At 43.0% G+C, this 19,282-nt stretch overlaps 2 protein-coding genes across 4 annotated transcripts in view; one reads left to right on the top strand and one right to left on the bottom strand.

The window, feature by feature from the left end:
- Positions 1–16,379, top strand: part of LOC102675535 (cytochrome b561 domain-containing protein 2-like) — a 16,918-nt gene extending 539 nt beyond the window's left edge. The window contains exons 2-4 of one of the 2 annotated variants that reach the window (XM_031515184.1): positions 1,234–1,499; positions 2,174–2,662; positions 16,351–16,379. In XM_031515184.1, the coding sequence (XP_031371044.1) occupies positions 1,245–1,499; positions 2,174–2,656 (738 nt within the window). In that variant the 5' untranslated portion in view covers positions 1,234–1,244 and the 3' untranslated portion in view covers positions 2,657–2,662; positions 16,351–16,379. Of the gene's footprint in view, positions 1–1,233; positions 1,500–2,173; positions 2,678–16,350 lie in introns of those variants that run through there. The other variant, XM_031515183.1, reaches the window with a different exon arrangement.
- Positions 15,909–19,282, bottom strand: part of LOC102676309 (lachesin-like) — a 26,593-nt gene continuing 23,219 nt past the window's right edge. The window contains exons 4-5 of one of the 2 annotated variants that reach the window (XM_031515182.1): positions 16,404–18,662; positions 15,909–16,371 (exon numbers count right to left, since the gene is read on the bottom strand). In XM_031515182.1, coding sequence (XP_031371042.1) covers positions 18,250–18,662 — 413 coding nt within the window. In that variant the 3' untranslated portion in view covers positions 15,909–16,371; positions 16,404–18,249. Of the gene's footprint in view, positions 16,372–16,403; positions 18,663–19,282 lie in introns of those variants that run through there. The other variant, XM_006609565.2, reaches the window with a different exon arrangement.

The raw sequence follows: 19,282 nt of genomic DNA, 5'->3' as shown, positions 1-19,282 counted from the left end.
GGGGGGGGGGGGAGTGAGGTAAAACAATTTTTCAACTCGCGCCGCGGATGAGAGAAAGAAATCGAAGGCGAATCTCAAGTTGCGGCCAGTCAGCAGTCCGTCTCCCAAACGGGGAGCGGAGAGAAAAATCGAAACGAAGGAAGCGGTCTAACGAACTATATTGTGAACAAAATAAATCGAGAAAATAAAAATGTAAGGACGACGAAGGTTGGAGCGTACCACTCTCCTCTTTCGACGGAGGAAGGAATACTTGTTTGTTTTATTCAGTCGAGTTCGATTCACTTCAACAGATTACGGTGTCTCGATCGAAAAAAGAAAATCATGTTTCAGCGAGCAGAAACTTTCCTTTCCTTTTTTTTTTCTTTTTCTTTTTTTCTTTTTTCCTCCCCTTTTTTTTTGGACGGAAGGATCGATCATCCGTACAATTTCTTTCGTCTCTTTTGGACGATTGCTCCAATTGTATATATATATGATATTCGATCGAAAATCATCGATCGGATTTGTAAATTAATCGTCATTCAAATTTTTCATTTTCTCATTCGTCATATGCCTTTTTTTTTTTTTTTCTTTTTACATTTTCGTTTCCTGCGGAATATTCAGGATCAACGAACTCATTTTCATTTCTTTCGATCAGTGGCCTGATTTTAAAGGGGTCAGTACCATCGTGCTCCCAGATGTAATCACTTCAGCACAAATACCAGCCAGTCCCCTTTGTAATTCCCCTTATCGTGCCTAGTAATTACTATTGCCGCCCGGCTGGCTCTTTGACTATTTCGTAAATATTTTCAAGCCTTGTCGTAAAGAACTTTACGTCGGTACGGGAAGAAGGTCGACGATTTCTCCGACTGTCGTGCACCATTGAGAAATTAATCGAAGAGATTTTTACCCTTGATATCTATGCACCGATTCGTCCGATGAAAAATTAGCAAAAAAAAAAAAAAAAAAAGAAAAAAGAGAGAGAGAGAGAGAGAGAGAGAGAAATGAACAAGAGGCGAAGTTTAGACGATAGAGAGAAGCTTGGAATGTTAAATAACAGATATCGATGAAACCTAAGATAATATCGAGCAATATCACGGTATAAAGTAATTTAATCAAATGTCGGATAGAAGTTGGTCGAAGAATGTTATGGAATAGTTTCATTTTACCAAGCTATTCCATGCAGTCGGGCGATAAAATTCTTCCTGATTTAAAAGTGACCTTATAATTCTTTCTTTATTTTATTTTTACAGACAGATTTGAAAATTATGGAAGAAGCGGGAAGAAGAAACGAGAAGTCATTTTCGATGGAAAAAGTGGATGTCGCGCAAGCTTTAGGTTTTCCGGATAATTCAACAAATTTGGAAGATTCCAACAAGTCGAGACGAAGCACACGCGGCACGTGCCTCGCCATACTCGACCTCGTTAATCATGCGCTTATCGTTGGTCTAACGGTGTACACCCTCTACCGTTCGTGGGGTTCCAACGTGGTCAATTTGCACACCATCTTTTGCACGACTGGGGTATGTATATTTCGGTCGATGATAAAACATTTTTCAAACGCATTCCCTCGGTTTAAGATCATCCCTCTCGGATTCCATGCAATTTCTTCTCCTCCTCCTCCTCCTCCATCGCAAAAGATAAGGAAGTGCCGCGAACGGGAAAAGGCGAACAAACCGAAGAAATTTCCAGATGAAACGTCCAACGTAAACTGTGAAATTGAATCGGAGAGAACTTTGCGCGAACATCGTTCGCGGTTTAATCGCTCAAAAGAAGGCGAAAGCTTCTTTGGTAGCTGGCGGACAAAAAAGAAAGGAATAAAGGAAGGGGAAACAAAAAAAAAAAAAAAAGAAAAAAAGGAGGGGAAAAAAAAAAAAAAAAAAAAAAGGAAAAAAATCCCAAAGAAGCATGGAAAAAGTTTTCGCTTGCCCAAGAGTATCCTCCGTGACGATTGCGCCCGATTCAAATCGCATCGTTTATTTTCCACTTACACACACCTCCTGCAACAACAGAGATCGAAATTCAACTATCTGAGACCTGTGCTCGCCTATACTCCAACTTATACGACTTTGTCCCTCTCCCGAGGGGGAAAGACCGAGAGCCCAGCTAACCGAAGTGGCCAAAGAAGTTCTAACGACTTCGCCCAACGACTGCAACTTCCGTGACCGCTCACGACTCGATCTCTTACCCTTTTCAGTACGTCCTGCTGATGTCGGAGGCCATTGTCGTGTTTGCCGGTGACAGTGTTTTGACCAAGTTTCTTTCAAGGGGTGCCAAACGCCACCTTCACTGGATCCTGCAAATTCTCGGCCTGATCTTCATCGTTTCCGGCGTGGTGATCATGTATCGAGTGAAACCGGTGCATTTCAAGTCCATTCACGGGATTCTGGGCATCACTTCCGCCGTTCTGGTCGTCTTCTTGTCCGTGGCCGGTTATCCCGTTTTTATAGCGGCCAAACTTCGAAATGCGATAAAACCGGTCGCGATTAAGTTCGCCCACAACTTCTTGGGTATATCATGCTTCGCGATCGGGATGACAGCTCAGTGTTACGGTTACACTTACATCTTCAAGTCGGATCTTAAATTCGTTTTTATAATCATCGTGGTTGCGATCATCGCTCTCTCAATAAGAAGAGCAATTCCGTCTCTCTTCCGACAATTCCTAGTCTTGTTCAGATAAATTATTTCTCTCTTTCTCTCTTTAGAGAAAGAGGTTCGATCGGGGAATAAAAACGAGACGGGAATCTCTCCTTTTCTATCTTTTATTCCCTTTCATCGAGCGAAATCGGTCTAGACATATTATTATAGTAATATCATAATTCGATCCTTAAAACAATACCGTGCAAAACATTGTTGCACTCGCGCCAATGTTGCACAGGGGAATCCGATCAACGCCCATTGGAAAATACATATTCCATTAACGAATGACACGATACGAACGCGTGATCAAAGTTCAATTATATAAAGTCATTACGCCTTTATGTTTCGACGAGCGCGTTCGTTGGTTATCCATCTCGTCGTGTTCATGTTTACATGGACGATTATTATATATACACGTTTCCGTTTCTACGAACAAGAAGAGTGACATCGAATTATATATCTTCCATTGAATTATATGTCGAAATCGTTTTTTTTTTTCTTTTTTTTTTCGCGTCGAATCGGGGAATAGATTATTCATCGGACCGCGTGCTCACGATTGTTATCTGTCAATTGACGATAAACGAAATCCGATTAGGGAAGCTCGATTAACGGGCGTCGAAAAGGTTGGAAAAAAGATTGGAAAATTAGCGTAACGTTGTTTTAAAAAAAACGCTCTTTTATCCGGCGTTACTATTAACCCATTCGTTGGCACGTGTAACAAATTGGAAGAAAGCATCGTTCCAGAAATTTTCAACGTTTCGACAAGCGTTCGATCGTTCGATATATATATATCGAATCGAATCACGTGTATCATATATATGATACGAACACGTGTATTTATGCGTTGGTATTAGACGATCACGAGAAACGTCTAACGAATATTTATTCGCGAGTGGCGTCTGTTTACCATATTGAAAGGTGTAGACGATGCTTTCTCGAGGACGCAATACGCTTCGCCGGTGTATACGATGATGCAAACACGCACGTCGATGCATATTCGTGTGCACGCAAATACGAACGACGTTTGCGAATAGAGTCAAACGTGAGCGCATTAATTAAGAGATGATACGCGACCCATCTTCGTTATTCTTGATGAGTGATCTAATTTTTTTTCACGAGGAGAAAAAAATGGCAGGAGGGAGAGGAGAGAGGGGGAATAAAGAAAGGAAGAGTTTTGAAAAAACGCGATAGAGAGAACGCTAATTTAAATGAAGGGAAACGTTTGTCCTCTCCCTCGTCGAATCGATCTGACCTGATCTTATATAGGACGAATATATCGAAAGCACTTATGAATTTTTTTTTTTTTTTTAAATTATTTCGATACTTCTTCGTCGAATCATACACGTTTTTGATACACGTTTCCACCAAAGTTTCGAACAATCGAATACCCCGTTAGAAAACATTTGTATTTGCGGCGCAACGTAAAATATTCGAACGCTTTTTTTCGAAGTAATTTTCATTGCGCGTTTCGTATTTTAATAATACAAAAAATTCGTATTATTTTCTCAATTTTTCGCGACACGCGTTTCGATATTAATTGATCACAGAGATGGATATAAATTATTATTCTGAATATCAAATTTACGAATTTGCCACGAGAAAGAGAGACAGAGAGGGAGAGAGAGAAAGAGAGAGAAATAAACAATTAAATAAATAAATAAAAGGGGAAAAAAAGATGAAATAAATAAAAAAAGTATATGAACTTATTCGAGGGAATTATTAATCGTTACAGTTCGTTATCGTATATTATTTGCGCTCGTCGATTGATTCGAATTACCTCGTTAAACCGTGAAATTATTCGGCCGTCATCTCTATATTAATTCGTTAGACGCTAAATAAACGACACGACGTTTTCCCCAACGATACTCTTGGCTGAAAAAAAATGGCCGGCTCGAAAAATATTGCAGAAATGAAATAGAGATTCCATTTTTGCCGAGGGTATATAACGAGCGAATACAACGCACCTGTAGCCCCAGCACCGCAACCGTGTGCTGAAATATGTAAAAATTTAATTAGAATTACATATCGGCCGTTTGTAGCAACGAAAATGAAGGAACGAGAAGAAACTTTAGAAATCCAGCGGTGAAAAACAGCGCCACGGTCCAGATACATCTTGCCAGCGCAAAGTTATTATAAATATTAACGTTATATTCAAAAGCAATCGGGGAAAGAGGTACGTACGTACACGCATGTAGTTTAAACTCGTTCCCCCCGTTTAACGGGAGTTCACCTATTGTATGAATAATTCACGTTTCATCGTCAACTTATAACGCATTAAATATTCACGGGGCGTGCGTTAAATTCGAACAGACGTTTGAATTTTTCATATTAAGACCAGCGAGCCGCTCTGGTCATTCCGAGAGCGCGGCTCTTTCTTCGCGCGGCTTTTCGCCAGGTTTCGAATCTCGCTCCGCGGCTCGAACGAAAAAGTCGAAGCCTAAAAATTGTTGGAACGGGGAATAATAAAAAAGAAAAAAAAAGAGGGGGAGGAAACGAGTAACCGGGACCGAAAAAAAAAAAAAAAGAAAAGGAGGGAGGGGGAAAAAAAAATGAACGAGCGTAACGCGAGCAAAAGTTCCGCGGGAGGAGAATTGTGCAAAAAGTTGGGTGAAAAACTATTTTAAACGCGTGACCAGTGAAACGGCGAGCCGGCGGGTGAATTAATCACGAATTAATGAAAAAGAGGGAAGTTACTACGGTATCTATGGTGGTGATCCCGCGGAACGGAATCATTTCTCCGCTGAAAAATAGAGTTAAAACAAAAACGATGGAGGAAAAAAAACGAAAGCAATTCGACGTGCTTTTTACGCGCAAATTTGAATGGTCTACCGTGAGAGCGCAGTTACCATTATTACAGACGTTTCGCCATTATTTCCTCCTCCTCACGCAACGGATCCTCCTCTTCCCCTTAATCCGTAGTTTCACTCTCTTCTCGCCACCCACTCTACGTGCTCTTAAAAAAAGAAAAAAAGGAAAAAAAAAAAAAAAAAAAAGAAACGAGCCTTTCGCCCGAACCTTTGTTCCAGCGGCTTCGGTCTAGTGACTTTTTTTCTTTTTTTTTTTTCTCCCACCACTCGATAGCTCCATCGAATGGACGATTTATGCTGATGCATTTACGGCCGTCCACGGTTGGCGACAGGGTGCATTGTTTAGTTGCATGCAGGCCGCATATCGTCGATTCGACGTTCGCAGCCCGGCATTGGAACGGAAAATTGTAACGTAGGTGCTGATAACGTTCCGCAACGACCGATATCGAATACAGGGTGATCTTTAATTGCGTGTCGATGCTTCGAACCGCGACTTGCCCTAATCCCTCTTAGCGCACAGCGTCGAGCAAGAGTGTGAGATTACGTTTCACACGGGGATAGCACGAAACGTCATTCCGCCAAGATTGACCGAGATTAATGGTACAGCTGCTTTGCTTTCGCGATTACCTCGTAAGCCAAATTAATCGCGTTTCATACCTCTTCAACGCTTTATACGATAAATCGTCGATTAATCGTAATTTCTTTTCTTTTTTTATAACATCCAATCACTGGATCAAATTGCGCGGGATCAAAAATTGTTTCGTTGATAAAATTCTCTATTTTAATCTTCTCGTAATTTTTTCATGGGTTCATCGTTGTCACAATACCAGAAAATAACTTTGTAGCTATAGGGGGGGGGGAAAAAAAAAAAAAAAGAAAAAATCATAAAGCAACGGATTGAACGCTGTATTTTATTCGTAAAGTTGGAAACTTTTCGAAAAGTAGAAGCGAGTAAAATAAGGACGAGAGTGGAGAAAGAAGAGAGTGAAACAAGGAATAATCTCGTCCATTTTTAAGGCGAACAACGTACGCCACACAGCGAAGTTTGATCACCCCGTAGATCACCGGCTGACGTGCATGTATATGCGCGTAGGTTCGCGGTCACCTAAAATCGACCGGGAACTTTTATAATCCGTATCCGACAACCAAGTGACGGACGAAACAAAGTTACACCGCATGCACGACTCTTGTGAAGTTCTCAACCATAAAATTCTACCCTGGTTCCACGCTCGATCGAACGTAACTGCGTGTCTCTATTCCGTTTTATGCCGAATTCGAGTGTATAATAATAACGATTTCGAAATTTCTACTACTAGAATCTCCATTGCTTTCCTCTCTCTCTCTCGTTTGCGATCTATCTCTCTCTTTCCGCCTATCTCACGGCCGAGTATCGAGCCGCGAAATCGAGCGAGAAACGGACATGTTGTTAATCCTGGAACGGGCAAAACGGGAATTAACGATAGCAAATTTCTCATCGGTTTTGGCTAGACGTTCCCTCCAATAAGTGTGGTTTCGGATATGGCCACCCCGCTCTACTGTATTTTAGGATATTCGTTTCACCGATGGGACAGGAGAATCGTGTAATCCTCGATGAAATATTTAAATTCCTCAAGAGTGGCAAAACGAGAGACGGGGTTTAATTAAAACGAAAAAAGGAATATGACACGGGCGAGGGAAAAACAAGAACACGGATAAAGGTGGGATAAAAGGTAGAGAGAGAAAAAAATTGGGATGACAATTACATTTCGTCGTTTTTAAAGGACGAAAAGGGAGGAACAACGACACTGTTAATCAAACGCGACAGATAATAACTATAGAGACTATAATATCGGATCGGTGGTCTTTTAACTTTCATGTTTCACAATGTATTCATTATCCCCCGTAATTAGCATACGTCATGAATTAACGGTTAATAAACCCGCTTTTGTTCCATGCCGAAAAGCGGCTCGATATTGCCCGCCAACCAAAGGCTAGTTTCATTTTTTCCTCGTAAATCATCCCCTTCGCTCTCTCTCTCTCTCTCTCTCTCTCTCTTCGGTCACGCTCCTCCTCGATTGGAGCTAGAATTATACATATGCATGCGCGAATCGAATCTCGTCGTAGTTATCATTCATCCACTAGGCCACAGGTATCGGTCTGGGAAATCAATTAATGTAAATCAAAAGCCGACGAACGAAAGAGAAGCCTGCACAATCATAAATATATATACACACACACATATATATATATATACACATGGTCATGATCGTCTATCGAAAAGGGAATACGTGCCATCTCGTGCATCCTCTGGCCAGCTACGATTCTATTCCGAGCTGATATCGGGCCACGCGTACACGCAAGATTACACGCGACTGTCGGCGGGCCGATTGTGCGCGCGGTTGAATTATGTCCGCAAGTTGGCGGACGTCGACGATAACGACACGCGGTGCGGTGCACCGAGCGAACCGGTTATGTTTCATTTCGGCCTGCCACGATTCTAATGGAACCGAATCGAGGGAGGGAAAGACCATCGGGGGAGGAGGTCTATACCCGCCGGTCAGAAAGGGAATATCGACTCGCTTTGAACACCTTCGTGAAACTTTTACCGGTTCGATTGATAGATGGACCATGACGGAACCTCTTTCCTCCTCCTCCTCCTCCTCTCGCCCCTCCTCGTGTCGTTACGTTGGTGGAATACGGAACAAGTTCGAGCGGGAGTTTAAAATCCGAGTAAATTCGTTTATAAGAAACGCGGGAAAGGGAGCGTGAAGAAACGAGCGTTCCGACGTTTTTCGTATGAAATATAACTTTTGATACGGTGCAAGTTTTAAATCTTAATTATCCAAGGGGAAATAAGTCGACGAATAATTCTCGTATCGATTCGTTTCCTTTTCTTTTTTTTTTTTTCCTCCCATCCGTTGTGACGGATAGCTCGAGCCGCTATGTTATCTGGTCCGAAACGTGCGTCCGATTAATACGGTTGACACGGTGCGAACGAGGGGGGAGGATGATTTTGGGTCAACGCCAGATTTTAAACTCATTAAATACGCGCCGCTCGGACACACAGACTCGGGACAGAACGCATTTATCTGCTGTTTCGCGTATACCGGTTATTTCCATTCGCTCCGATTTCGCTCCCCTGTTTGCGCGAGACGAAATATTTTCCTTCCCTCCTTCCCCCTTTTCCGCTCTAACGGTGGAGAAATTGATTTAACTACAGGAAATAGGATATATAAATCATTCCCGCAACGCGTAATTCTTTTGCGAAACGAAACTACAGAGAGAGAAAGAGAGAGAGAGAGAGTCGTTCGAAACGTGACTTTGTTATATCCATGGATATATTCGTTTTGCTCGATTTCGAATTTCATTCAGATATCTGATCGTAGGCTCGCAACTTCATCGCGGTGGGATTCCCTCCATCATCGTCAATTTGTCAATCATTCGTTCGTTCGAATTTGTCCGGCTAAACGGTTCGTAAATTACAATAAAATCGGTCATATTTCGGGGAATAAATTATTGGCTCGTCGAAATCCCTCTCGTAACGCAATCGTAAATCATTCGCAATTTCGTTCGACGAAAGAAAAGAGAGAGAGAGAGAGAGAGAGAGAGAGAGAAAGAGAAAAAATGATTATATTGCAATAACCGGTCTATCAAACGAAACCAGCCATTCTTTCCTTATGGAATCGTTATATCCGTAGTATCAACAAGTTATATCTGGAAAAGCATAGTTTGGGATTTCCCGGTATATTCCTCGATAACGACGAAAACGCAACGATAGCGATACGCGCGGGAAAAAATCGGGCGAAGGCCGCGAGGAGGAAAACGTGCATCCGTACAAACGTGACGGCGATTTCTTCTTTCGATCGGCTTCAACGAATTGAACGCTTGGCCTTGGATGACAGCCTCGTGTCAACAAGGAAAATGGAATGAGGAAAAGAAAGAGGAAAAGGAAAAAAAAATACGTGGACTCGATGAAATTTTCACGACCGATTATCATTCACGTAAGAAGAGAAGGAAGTTTAACTCCGTTTGAAAATCGATCACGAACTCTCTCTCTTTCTGTCCCCCCCCCCCCAACTTTAAACTCGGTCCCTCGATCTGGACGAAAGTTCGCGCTATATAGATATACGTACGTACGAAACGAGAAATTCTTCCTCTTCTTACAGTCTTAAGGCGTCGTCACTCCTTTTTTCCTTCTCACGGGTGAAACTTAGTTCGAAACCCATCTTAAATCCAACCTTATGCAATCAAGCAGGGATCGGAAACTCGTGCGGGAGAGGAAGCCGCGGGAAAAGAGGCATCTTTGCTTCTTAACTAACTTACCTTTTCACACTAGTTTTTTTTTTTTTTCACGTCCGGCCCGCGATATCTTTCTTCCATCGATCTAACTTATCTCATTTTCCATCCCGAAGCCATCCTTCTCCGCCCTGCCAAATGGACTCCCATTTTGAAATCTTCCCCGTGAATCGGGGGATCCTTTCGACGACGTAATTCACGATAAGGCGTAGAATCGATGAGAAACAGACGACATCGTTTCGAAACACTTCGATCGCGTTGCTCGAGATAACCACGCGATAGCGATCGATGATGGTGCTTCTCCGTGAACGAGGTGACTGCGTTTCGTTGAATCAGAAGCAGAAATTGCGAAACGATCTTTCCTTTCTCTCTTCGAGCGAGGGAGGAGTTACTCGATTGCACTTGGTTGTTGGGATACACCTGTACCTCTTCCGTAATTTCGAATCCCGCGATCGATCGACCCCAGAACGAATTACCCATGCGAATCGCGGTTTGTTATCTCTCTCTTTAACAAAAGAGTCAACCGTTTCGTGATCGTACGCCATTATGTCGTTAGAATAGGCCGCGTTTCTACGATCGTTCCTACGATTGGCCGAGATTCGATCTAACGCCAGATCGTGTGCATCTTTTGTGCTACGAGGCTTGTGGGGAATGGAAAAGGAATTTCCATCGTTCGACGCTGGGACAAAGTCTTTATCAAAAAAGCTTCCGTTCAAGAAAGTATGCTTGAATCATCGTACGCCGACAGCATCATGGTCATCTTATAATTTATACAAGATTTATTCAAAATGTATCTGCTCGCGCAGCGAGATTAGTTCTTATATCTGGCGCGATTCAAAGCGAGAATAAAGCAGATGCTCGGCGATAAAGTCCACGGTAAAAGTAAAACTTTACTCTTTGACTTTTTTCGATCCGACATCGTACGTATGGTGATAAAATGGCGATAATGATTGCCGATATCGCGACGTGCAACTAGCTGCGCTCGAAATCGAATTTTTTTTCCCTCTCCTCCCTCTCTCTTACATTTTTGCAAAATTCAATTTATCCTCTCTCCCCCTTCCCACCCACAATGCACAATGCCCACGCTCCGCCCTTTGTTCCGATAGAAATTATTTTTGTATAAGACCAGATATAAGCATTAACAGGCTCGATATCGATCCCGTTGTTCCATTTTTATTCCGCCCCCGGATGGTTTGCCACCGTTCCATAAAGAATGTACGTTTCGCGACGAATGGAGGCGCATATATACCGATTCGCGATTGGAAAAAGTCGCTTCAGGTATTTCCCGGCTATACACGGGAATGTTAATGGTAATTCCTCAAAGAGTCCCGACCCCATCCTTCTATTTCGCAGCAGAATTTTTCGCGACAGTGGAACGTGTCACGTGTTATAAAATTCCCCCGTAAAAAAGTCGAAAATGGAATATTATCGAGTATTGTGTACGTATCATCTTTCTTTTTAAACCGAAGCTCTCACCGTGGCATCGAGTTTCTCCCTCGATGAGAGAAAAAAGGATATCCTTCCCTCTGAAAAGTGTATCACGCCCTCGGATGTATGGGCGCGGGCAACCGCATAAATATTTCTTTTAAAATGCATTTTGCGTAGCCCGAGAAACCCACGGGTATCGCGTTGTATCTATATGCATGTATACGCGAGCACCTATCCTCCATTGGATCATCCTGTTGTTTCGTCAAAGTCGTTACATCCGCGCCAGGCAGCGTATAATCCTTCGACAACGGGGACAAGCTCGCTGTTGTATGCATAACACCGTGAACTTGTCACAAGGTAGACGCGTCAAAAACCATTTTACCCGAGGTCCGACGGGGAAATCTAATCCAGCACGAAAAACGTATTTGTCCCGGTCGAGTATAAAAATATTTCCCTGTTTCGATGTAAAGGGAACCGCAAGTATGCGTATCTAGTTTACAACACCTTCTTCTTCTTTTTTTCCTTTTTTTTTTTTTTTTTGTTCGCGATCCCATTACCACGGTGGGAAAAAAGTATCCGCGATTCACAAAGGAAATTGTGCGTGAATCGTGCACGATGTGTACGAATTTTTACTTTTTTCACGGAATCAGGCTAGCTTTGGCGGATACGATAAAATTCACGGACTATTAACCGCGTGTACGTCCGACCCTTCGTACCTTGAAATATTCATCGGAACCACGTTCAATATTTAAAGGCTTTCAAATGCATGTTTTACCGCAATTACGTTAGCCACCTCTGTGTCTGGAAGCATGTCGTTGCAATTAGACACGTTTAAGCTAAAATTTTCCCTTTCCGTTGTTTCACAAATTAATTGTTACGACAAGTAACGATATTTTACATTTTCTACATGTGCGCACAGTGGTCACATTTTCCATTGCTCTTTTCATTTTCTTTTTTTTTTTATTATTTCTTTCTTTTTGTATTTTTCTCCCTCCCCTTTTATTTTTTCTTCTAACAATCGCGCACACCGTGGATTTATAATAATGGAAAATCGTTGATTTCGAAGAATGCTCGCTTCGCTTGAAACCAACATCGAACTATTTGTATGCTTCTCACGCTTTATATATATATATACGTAAAGATGCATATACACGTATGCAGTAACCATTGTACGTCTTGATCCACCTTCTTAACCACCAGAGGAGGAAACAAATTTTTCTGAGACGTGGATCGATGTCGGGCGACCATCTTAAGTGGATGACGCGGTCCAAAGGGCATCCAAAACGAATTTGTTCTGGCTTGTGATGGCACGAGCTAGCTCGATCGTCGTATATAACAATCAGGGCTTATCACGGTTCGTCGGTAAAAGGCTGACGAGGCGTGGGTCAATCCCAGCCTGGTCGATAAGGTCATCGAGCTGGCGAACACAGTCATTTCCCGACACCGACCAGGTACTTGGTAGAATTATCCTCGTTGACGAGCGGGTAGGGCTTAGTGGCCGTATTATGGGCTTGAAATTTCTTCCGGAAATTCGCCCAAGATGGACGAGAAACACGTTCCACGGGCCGTATCCCGAATAATATACCGAGTTGGACCGCCCCGATTTTTAACGAGCCTGATTAAAACTTGGTGTTCCTTGCAAGAACGAAATCTTCTCGATTCTAGATATGGCGAATATATAATTGAAAAGAAAATAGATAATTTTATTCTTCGAGATCGAAGAGACGTAACATAGGAACACGACGAAATCGTACGATCTTTGGATTTTTTATGTATCTTGGTGTGTTTAGATTTATTTGAAATTCGAATGATGCAATTAACGCAATATCTTTTACGAAAGTATCATCATTTTAAAAAGCGTCCTAAATTGAATCACAATTCGTTGTCGAAATTGCATGAAACGTGGAAAAAAAATCTAAATTTTAATTTATTTAAGACGTGGAAATCTAGTTTTCGATCCGTTTCTAGTTCTCTTCTTTTCCAGTGTTTTTCCAAAACACCGCAAAACCGAGCATCGTCCGCAATAAGCATTCTTATCGATCTCCACCTCGATGGTGTCGGTCTACAGCTTCTACAAGCTTTTGCTTGGTAATTGCGAAACAATTAAGAATACGGATATCACTAAACCGGTTTAATCAAGCTTCATAGAATTGGTTCGCCTCGATCCTTCCGAATAGCCTTCCATTAATCCGTTAATCCCGAAAAGTTAGCGAAAGGAAATTGTATTCGACTATTTCCTGTCTGGTACTTGATATTACGAAACGAGAACGTTTCTTACGTCGATTTCACCGGGGTGTTCTGTTCCCTAGTTGCGAGTTGAAAGAACAGGACGAGTATATATTTGCAAGGATGAATAAACGGATGCAGGGTGAATGACGATTCGAGCGAAGATAAAGTTTGAATAGCCTTTACCAGAATTGCCGTCTAAGTGCATTAAAACTTGAAACAGTTACCAACTGAGATTACGGGCGGGATGTCTCTTACACTTTCCAGGTTTTGATGCCGCCAACTTCTAATTCGTTAGCTTGGTTCGCGCATCAATCTTCGTCCTCGTTTTCGCTCTTCCCTTTCCCCTTTCCCTTCCGTTTCCTTATTCAAATCGATAGGAGCGAGAAATCCATCAAAAATGAAACTCGGGGCCAAGCCGAGGAATGGCGAGCGCAGTGTTGAACGAAGTTGAAACAGTGGCCGATGTCGGTCACGAAAGTTGAGGGAAGCATTAGCAAAATTTCCATTTAATTTTGCGTCCAACGGTTTCAAAATTACGTACGGGGCCGCGTTGAAGAGTTCCAGTCGGTTGGTGATTCTCGAGTCGGCGGCTCTGTTTTCCGATCGATCATCGTCACGGAATCATTTCATCCCCGTCCCCGTAAAGGATTGCTCGCATATCGACGAGGGTTGTAAAATGAGCGGAGTGACGCGGCCGGGGAGTTTCGAATTACCGATGTGTACGAGCGCAAGAGAAACAGAGCATGCTGGAGAATACAATTGATTCGCATCTGTGGAAAGTGCTCCTCTCCCGGATCTGTCTGGCCTACAACCGATCGCACGCGTCTCCAACCGGAATTAGGAGAGCGCGTCCTTTGTGCTACGTGGACATCGATATCTGTTAACGTCGTAGTAACGTGATTCGCTTCCTAGTCGCGATCTTGTTCCAAAGCTGAAACGTTGCACGCGCTCCGGTTACAACCATGGCTTGCCACCACCTAAAATCCCACCCAACCCTGAGAACGTTGGATCGATATTAATCATTGGAATTAATTATAATATATCGATCGAGTTTCTTTGAAAAATGAATGAAAAAAAAAGAATATACCTGATTTTCATATTCGTATATAACGTCTCTTCTATTCCTGTGTAAATACGTACGTGTTTCGTTGTGGCAACGGATGAGTGGAGGATGGAATCTTGCAGGAAATAATCCCATCACTATCGAAGACACGATTTGGAAACGATCCGTTCGATCCTGTTCCCGTTGACGAGACGATTCCGAATAGATTAGAGTCATCTTTCTGGAATAATGACGTCCAGATCTGGTAGCTGTTGGTACACGATATTAACGATTCAAATTTATCACGCTCGAATGCCGGTCGGTGATTGCGGGCCAAGGGTGATTCGCGCCTCCTTAAAATCGGGTCAACGGGAAATGGTTCCTTGAAAGAAAAAAAAAAAAAGAAAAAGAAAAGGAAAAGAAAAGAAAAGATAAAAAAAAAGAAACGAACGTAAAAATTTAGACAAATTTCCCCCTTTTTTTTTTTCTTTTTTTCTTATAATCGTACACGATTATAAGGCGAGATACGATTATACGATTATTCGTATATAGGATCGAATAGATTTCATCGGAATGCAAGCAGGATGATATAAATGTTTTAATTTTGGAATTCGGTCTTTGAATATATCGGCCGGAAGCTTAGTATTCCCCAACGGTGCAATATTCCGGGCAAGTCGAGCAGGAAGGTGAAATCACCTCTGGGAAGGTAATTCTCGTTGCATTCCAGCTCGGTATCGAACCACTCGATCAAGTGCGTTTGATGGTGTGTATGGTAAACATATAATCGAGTGCCGATTAAAACCGTCTTTAATCGGGGGATATACTTGCGATTCGTGTTCGCGAAATTTAGTTTCGATCACGTTCCCCGGCTATCGTCTAAACCGATTTCCCGATAAATAAATCATCCGGTTTGCATAATTTCGACGATGGAATCTTGGTAATGTAAAGGGGGAACGATACATCATCCCCTCGACGCAACCGCAAATTTTTTCCACCGCGGTAACGGATCGTTTGAGCATCCACTCTACGTCAATTAATGGGATCATAATTCTTGAATAGTTTCGATGCGGCGTAATAATCAATTAGTGCCGATTGAGAGGAGCGGTAATTTTAATGTGGCAAACAATGCCATTAGCATGCAGCTATTATCGGAGACCGAGGCTTGAACTGTGTCACGGCGAAATTATTCCCTATCTCTGGAGAAGTGGAGAAAAGAAGGGAGACTAAGGGAAGGAGAGAGAGAGAGAGAAAAAGGGGGAAGGGGGTTTGGAAACGAGAGAGAGAGAGATATACGAATGAAAATGCTTATGCGCCACGAACTCGTCGCGTTCCGTTAATATTTTTACTTCGACAAAGAGCCCCGGTTACATTACACGAGCGAATGAAAATATCGAGACTATTGTGTCGCGAAACAGTGTCGGGATATAATTCATTACTTACATCCATCTCCCATTTGGCTGGACCACGGATCTGTACAAAGATTAGAGAGACATCGGGACGATAAAAATGAAAAAGAAAGAAACAAAAAAATTTATTCGAGACATTCGAACCGAGCGGCGATATAAATGGTCTATTACCATTACGAATGCCGTGAATAATTGAATTTTTCTCTCGCCTTTCTCTCAGCTTTCAAAGTCGAGCATGGAATTTATATGAAAATTTTATTCAACCGTAAATGAGATTAACATTGTGCGACGTTCGTAACATATTTATATATATGTATATATGTATATATGTTATGTATACGTATGTACATATACAACAGACAGCGACTATATCATCGAACATCACATTAAATTATCCATCGCTTTAACTTACATAAATCAAATTCCTCGTCGAACGATGGTGATGGCCGAACGGTGGAAGAAATATTATCGTTTAAAATCGATCGAATGATCGGGATCGATGATCCATCTTGTATGAACAGATCTCTCTCGGTATGTATACTCACTCTCTCTTTCTCTCTTTCTTTCTCTCTCTCTCTCTCTTTCTCTCTCTATCTCGACGTACATGTTCACACACGAGAGCTTTTCGTTTGCTCCCATCGAAATCCGGGCACGCAAGCTTGATAATACCATTCGGTTTATTATTTGCAGAAACTGGATTATCCTCGTTGACAATGTGTACGGTTACGAGAAACAGCTGTCTACCTAGGAAATAGTGGATTAGCTTTGGAAACATGCGGTAATACTAACGCTGCGAAACATCGTGGTCCAAGAAAGTCGTCTTGCGTTCTTCTCTCTCTCTTTCTCTCTCTATAAAAGATTTATCATATAATTTATAGATCGACTAACAACCGACATAGAAAATATATGTACAATAAAATTTGATTCAACGAACAATCGGGAACGAAAGATCGATTGGCGCGATCGACTTTGGATCCCTACAACCCTTCTGTTTCCGTTTCTCTCTATACGCTAAAAAAAAAAAAATACGATTCGCTCGCTCACGTCGAATTCTAAAAAATCGTCGCCCCCTCCCGACGAATTTTCACGCTTTTCACGTTTAATTTCCCATAACCCGTTATATAATCACCGAAGGTGTTCCTTCCAACGGTGTACAACGCATCTGAGCACGGCCATTTCGTAGATAGAACTAATTTGGACATTATGAGCAAGGTCGTCTGCGCGGAGCAAGGCAATGGAAGATAATGTCGTTAGGCTGTGCTGCATTACACCGGGATTATCACGATTAATTACGCGCATCTGTACGTGTGTAGGCCGAATACGTAATATTCCATATAAATCGAGGCGAACGTTCCCCCCTCCTTTTTTTCCCCTCACTCCACGTTTAAGAGGCTTGGAGGGGAGGGGGTCAACGATTCATTATTGTTTCCCGAACGAGAAGGGCGCCGCGATCGTTTTCACACTTTTGTCATTCGCGCCTTTTTTACGAAATTACGTTGGCACAGGTTGGTTGGCAACCGGTGGGAACGCGATATTGTGTAGCGATCTCTCATCGTTCCCATTAACGCGACAAATTTCACGAGAGGAGAACGAGAGAAAGGGAGATAGTTAACACCGGTTGCAACCGAATAAAGTTGCCGCTACCAGGTTTGGTGAGCATCGTTGGAAAGTTTTGCCCGGTAAAATGCGACAGGATTATCGCCATTAATCGCGCCACTCGTCACAGGACAGATTACACAATTACGCTTCTACGGTCGTGATAGTTATACACGGCTTACACATTTACACATATCACAAACGGTGGTTAACAGTGGTGTCGGCGAATCGCGCGAAACGGCAACTTTTGAGCAAACACGTGCCGACACGCTTAACGAAACGTTTGCGAAATTTTTTATCGTTTGTTCTAAAACGAAGAGAGATTTTCTAATATCATCGGCGACGATTCTTTTTGGTCTTTTTTCGCGCGATGCATCGTTCGAAAGTACAAAGTACCACGGCCTTAAAGGATGCATACCCGGACCCGTTTCGTTATTTTACACAAATATTATCCTTTTGCTTCATTTTCTTTTTTCTTTTTCCGCACACATGCCGGTTGGTACATGCAGGCACACGTCATCCCTCTTCCTCACTCTCGATTCGACCCCTTAAGAATTACGTAACGTATCACGATAAAGTCGCTCACCTCTCGAGGATCAAAAATTGGTAGTTCTAGATCCAACCATAGTCTCTCGATGCAATCTCGTCGAAACAAACTGCACCTGTAATGTCGTAAAACATACACGCATACATACACACATACACGCATGCACGCAACTTCGACGAAATTTATTCTCCCTCTTATCCCCTTTAAATTACTCCCAACTTTATATCCGTTTTCGCTTTCGAAATATTATCTCAACGTTTATTTTTCTATATTTCGCACGACACACGTGGCGGGACACAATGGTCAGTTCGTGGTCGTGGAATGCAGCACGAGTTTCAACGTGGTGAACATCATCAATAGGGCGCTGCAAGCCATGACAGATGGAGACGATGCGATGCTGTGCTGCATCGCTGCTGGATTATCTCCTTTGAACACGTGCACCAGCACTCGCGCCGGTTGAGCGTTACTCGCCTCGCAGGTGTAATTTCCGGAATGGCGATCGGACGCACGGGGTACCTCCAGCCAACTCTCCCGTCCCACCAGATCTGTACTGACGTTCACCCCCTGATCGACGTCGTAGTTGATCATCCGGAAGTTATGGTACCAGAATAAATAGGAAGGCGTCTCGGTCGATTTTTTCACGAGGCAGTGAAGCTGCAGAGTGCTACCTGGCCTCACGAACTTCTCCGAGGGACCGGCTATCTCTGCTCTGGCCTCTGCAAATGGCGGAACGTGACACGTCAGACGTGACCAGCTTACCACGTCCATCCCATATTGTTTACCAGGGTCCAAGGTGGTTATGAGAGGTAAGGAAGGATGAGGCATGCATCGTGGCTGGTTAAGGATCGTACGGGGATAGCGTACCAAATCCCACTCGCGCTCTCCCTCTCGCTCCTGTATTCTTTCAACCATCGCAACCAAGAGTAACCTTTTCCCCTATCCCTCTCCCCTACAGCCTGGACACGATCTCCAGAATTTTAAGTTGCCCTTAAGCGTGGTCGCGAGCACCACGTCCCTCTCTCGACTAGCTTCGGGCCAACCATTTTTTCGCTCGAGTCGTCGTTGCTCTGCTATAACCGATCCACGCAGACTGACGCGACAGCCATGAGACAGCTGGTATAGGATCAGGTGTGACGGCACGTTGTAAACACGGAGCAAAACCTTCGCCATCCCTCCACCGGATACACTTTTGCCCGGCCGCCTTCGAACCCCGGCGACAGGGCTTCCGTTTCACGTCGTGTCACGGACCGACGCACGTGAACGGAGGTGTGGATCGAGTTTTAAGCGCTTCTCCCCGTGATACAACCGCGCTCTTTTGAACCGTCCACGCTCCAAG

The sequence above is a fragment of the Apis dorsata genome, unplaced genomic scaffold (genome assembly GCF_000469605.1).
Source record: "Apis dorsata unplaced genomic scaffold, Apis dorsata 1.3 scaffold_58, whole genome shotgun sequence".
NCBI lineage: Eukaryota > Metazoa > Arthropoda > Insecta > Hymenoptera > Apidae > Apis > Apis dorsata.
This window is presented reverse-complemented; position numbering and strand designations above follow the sequence as displayed.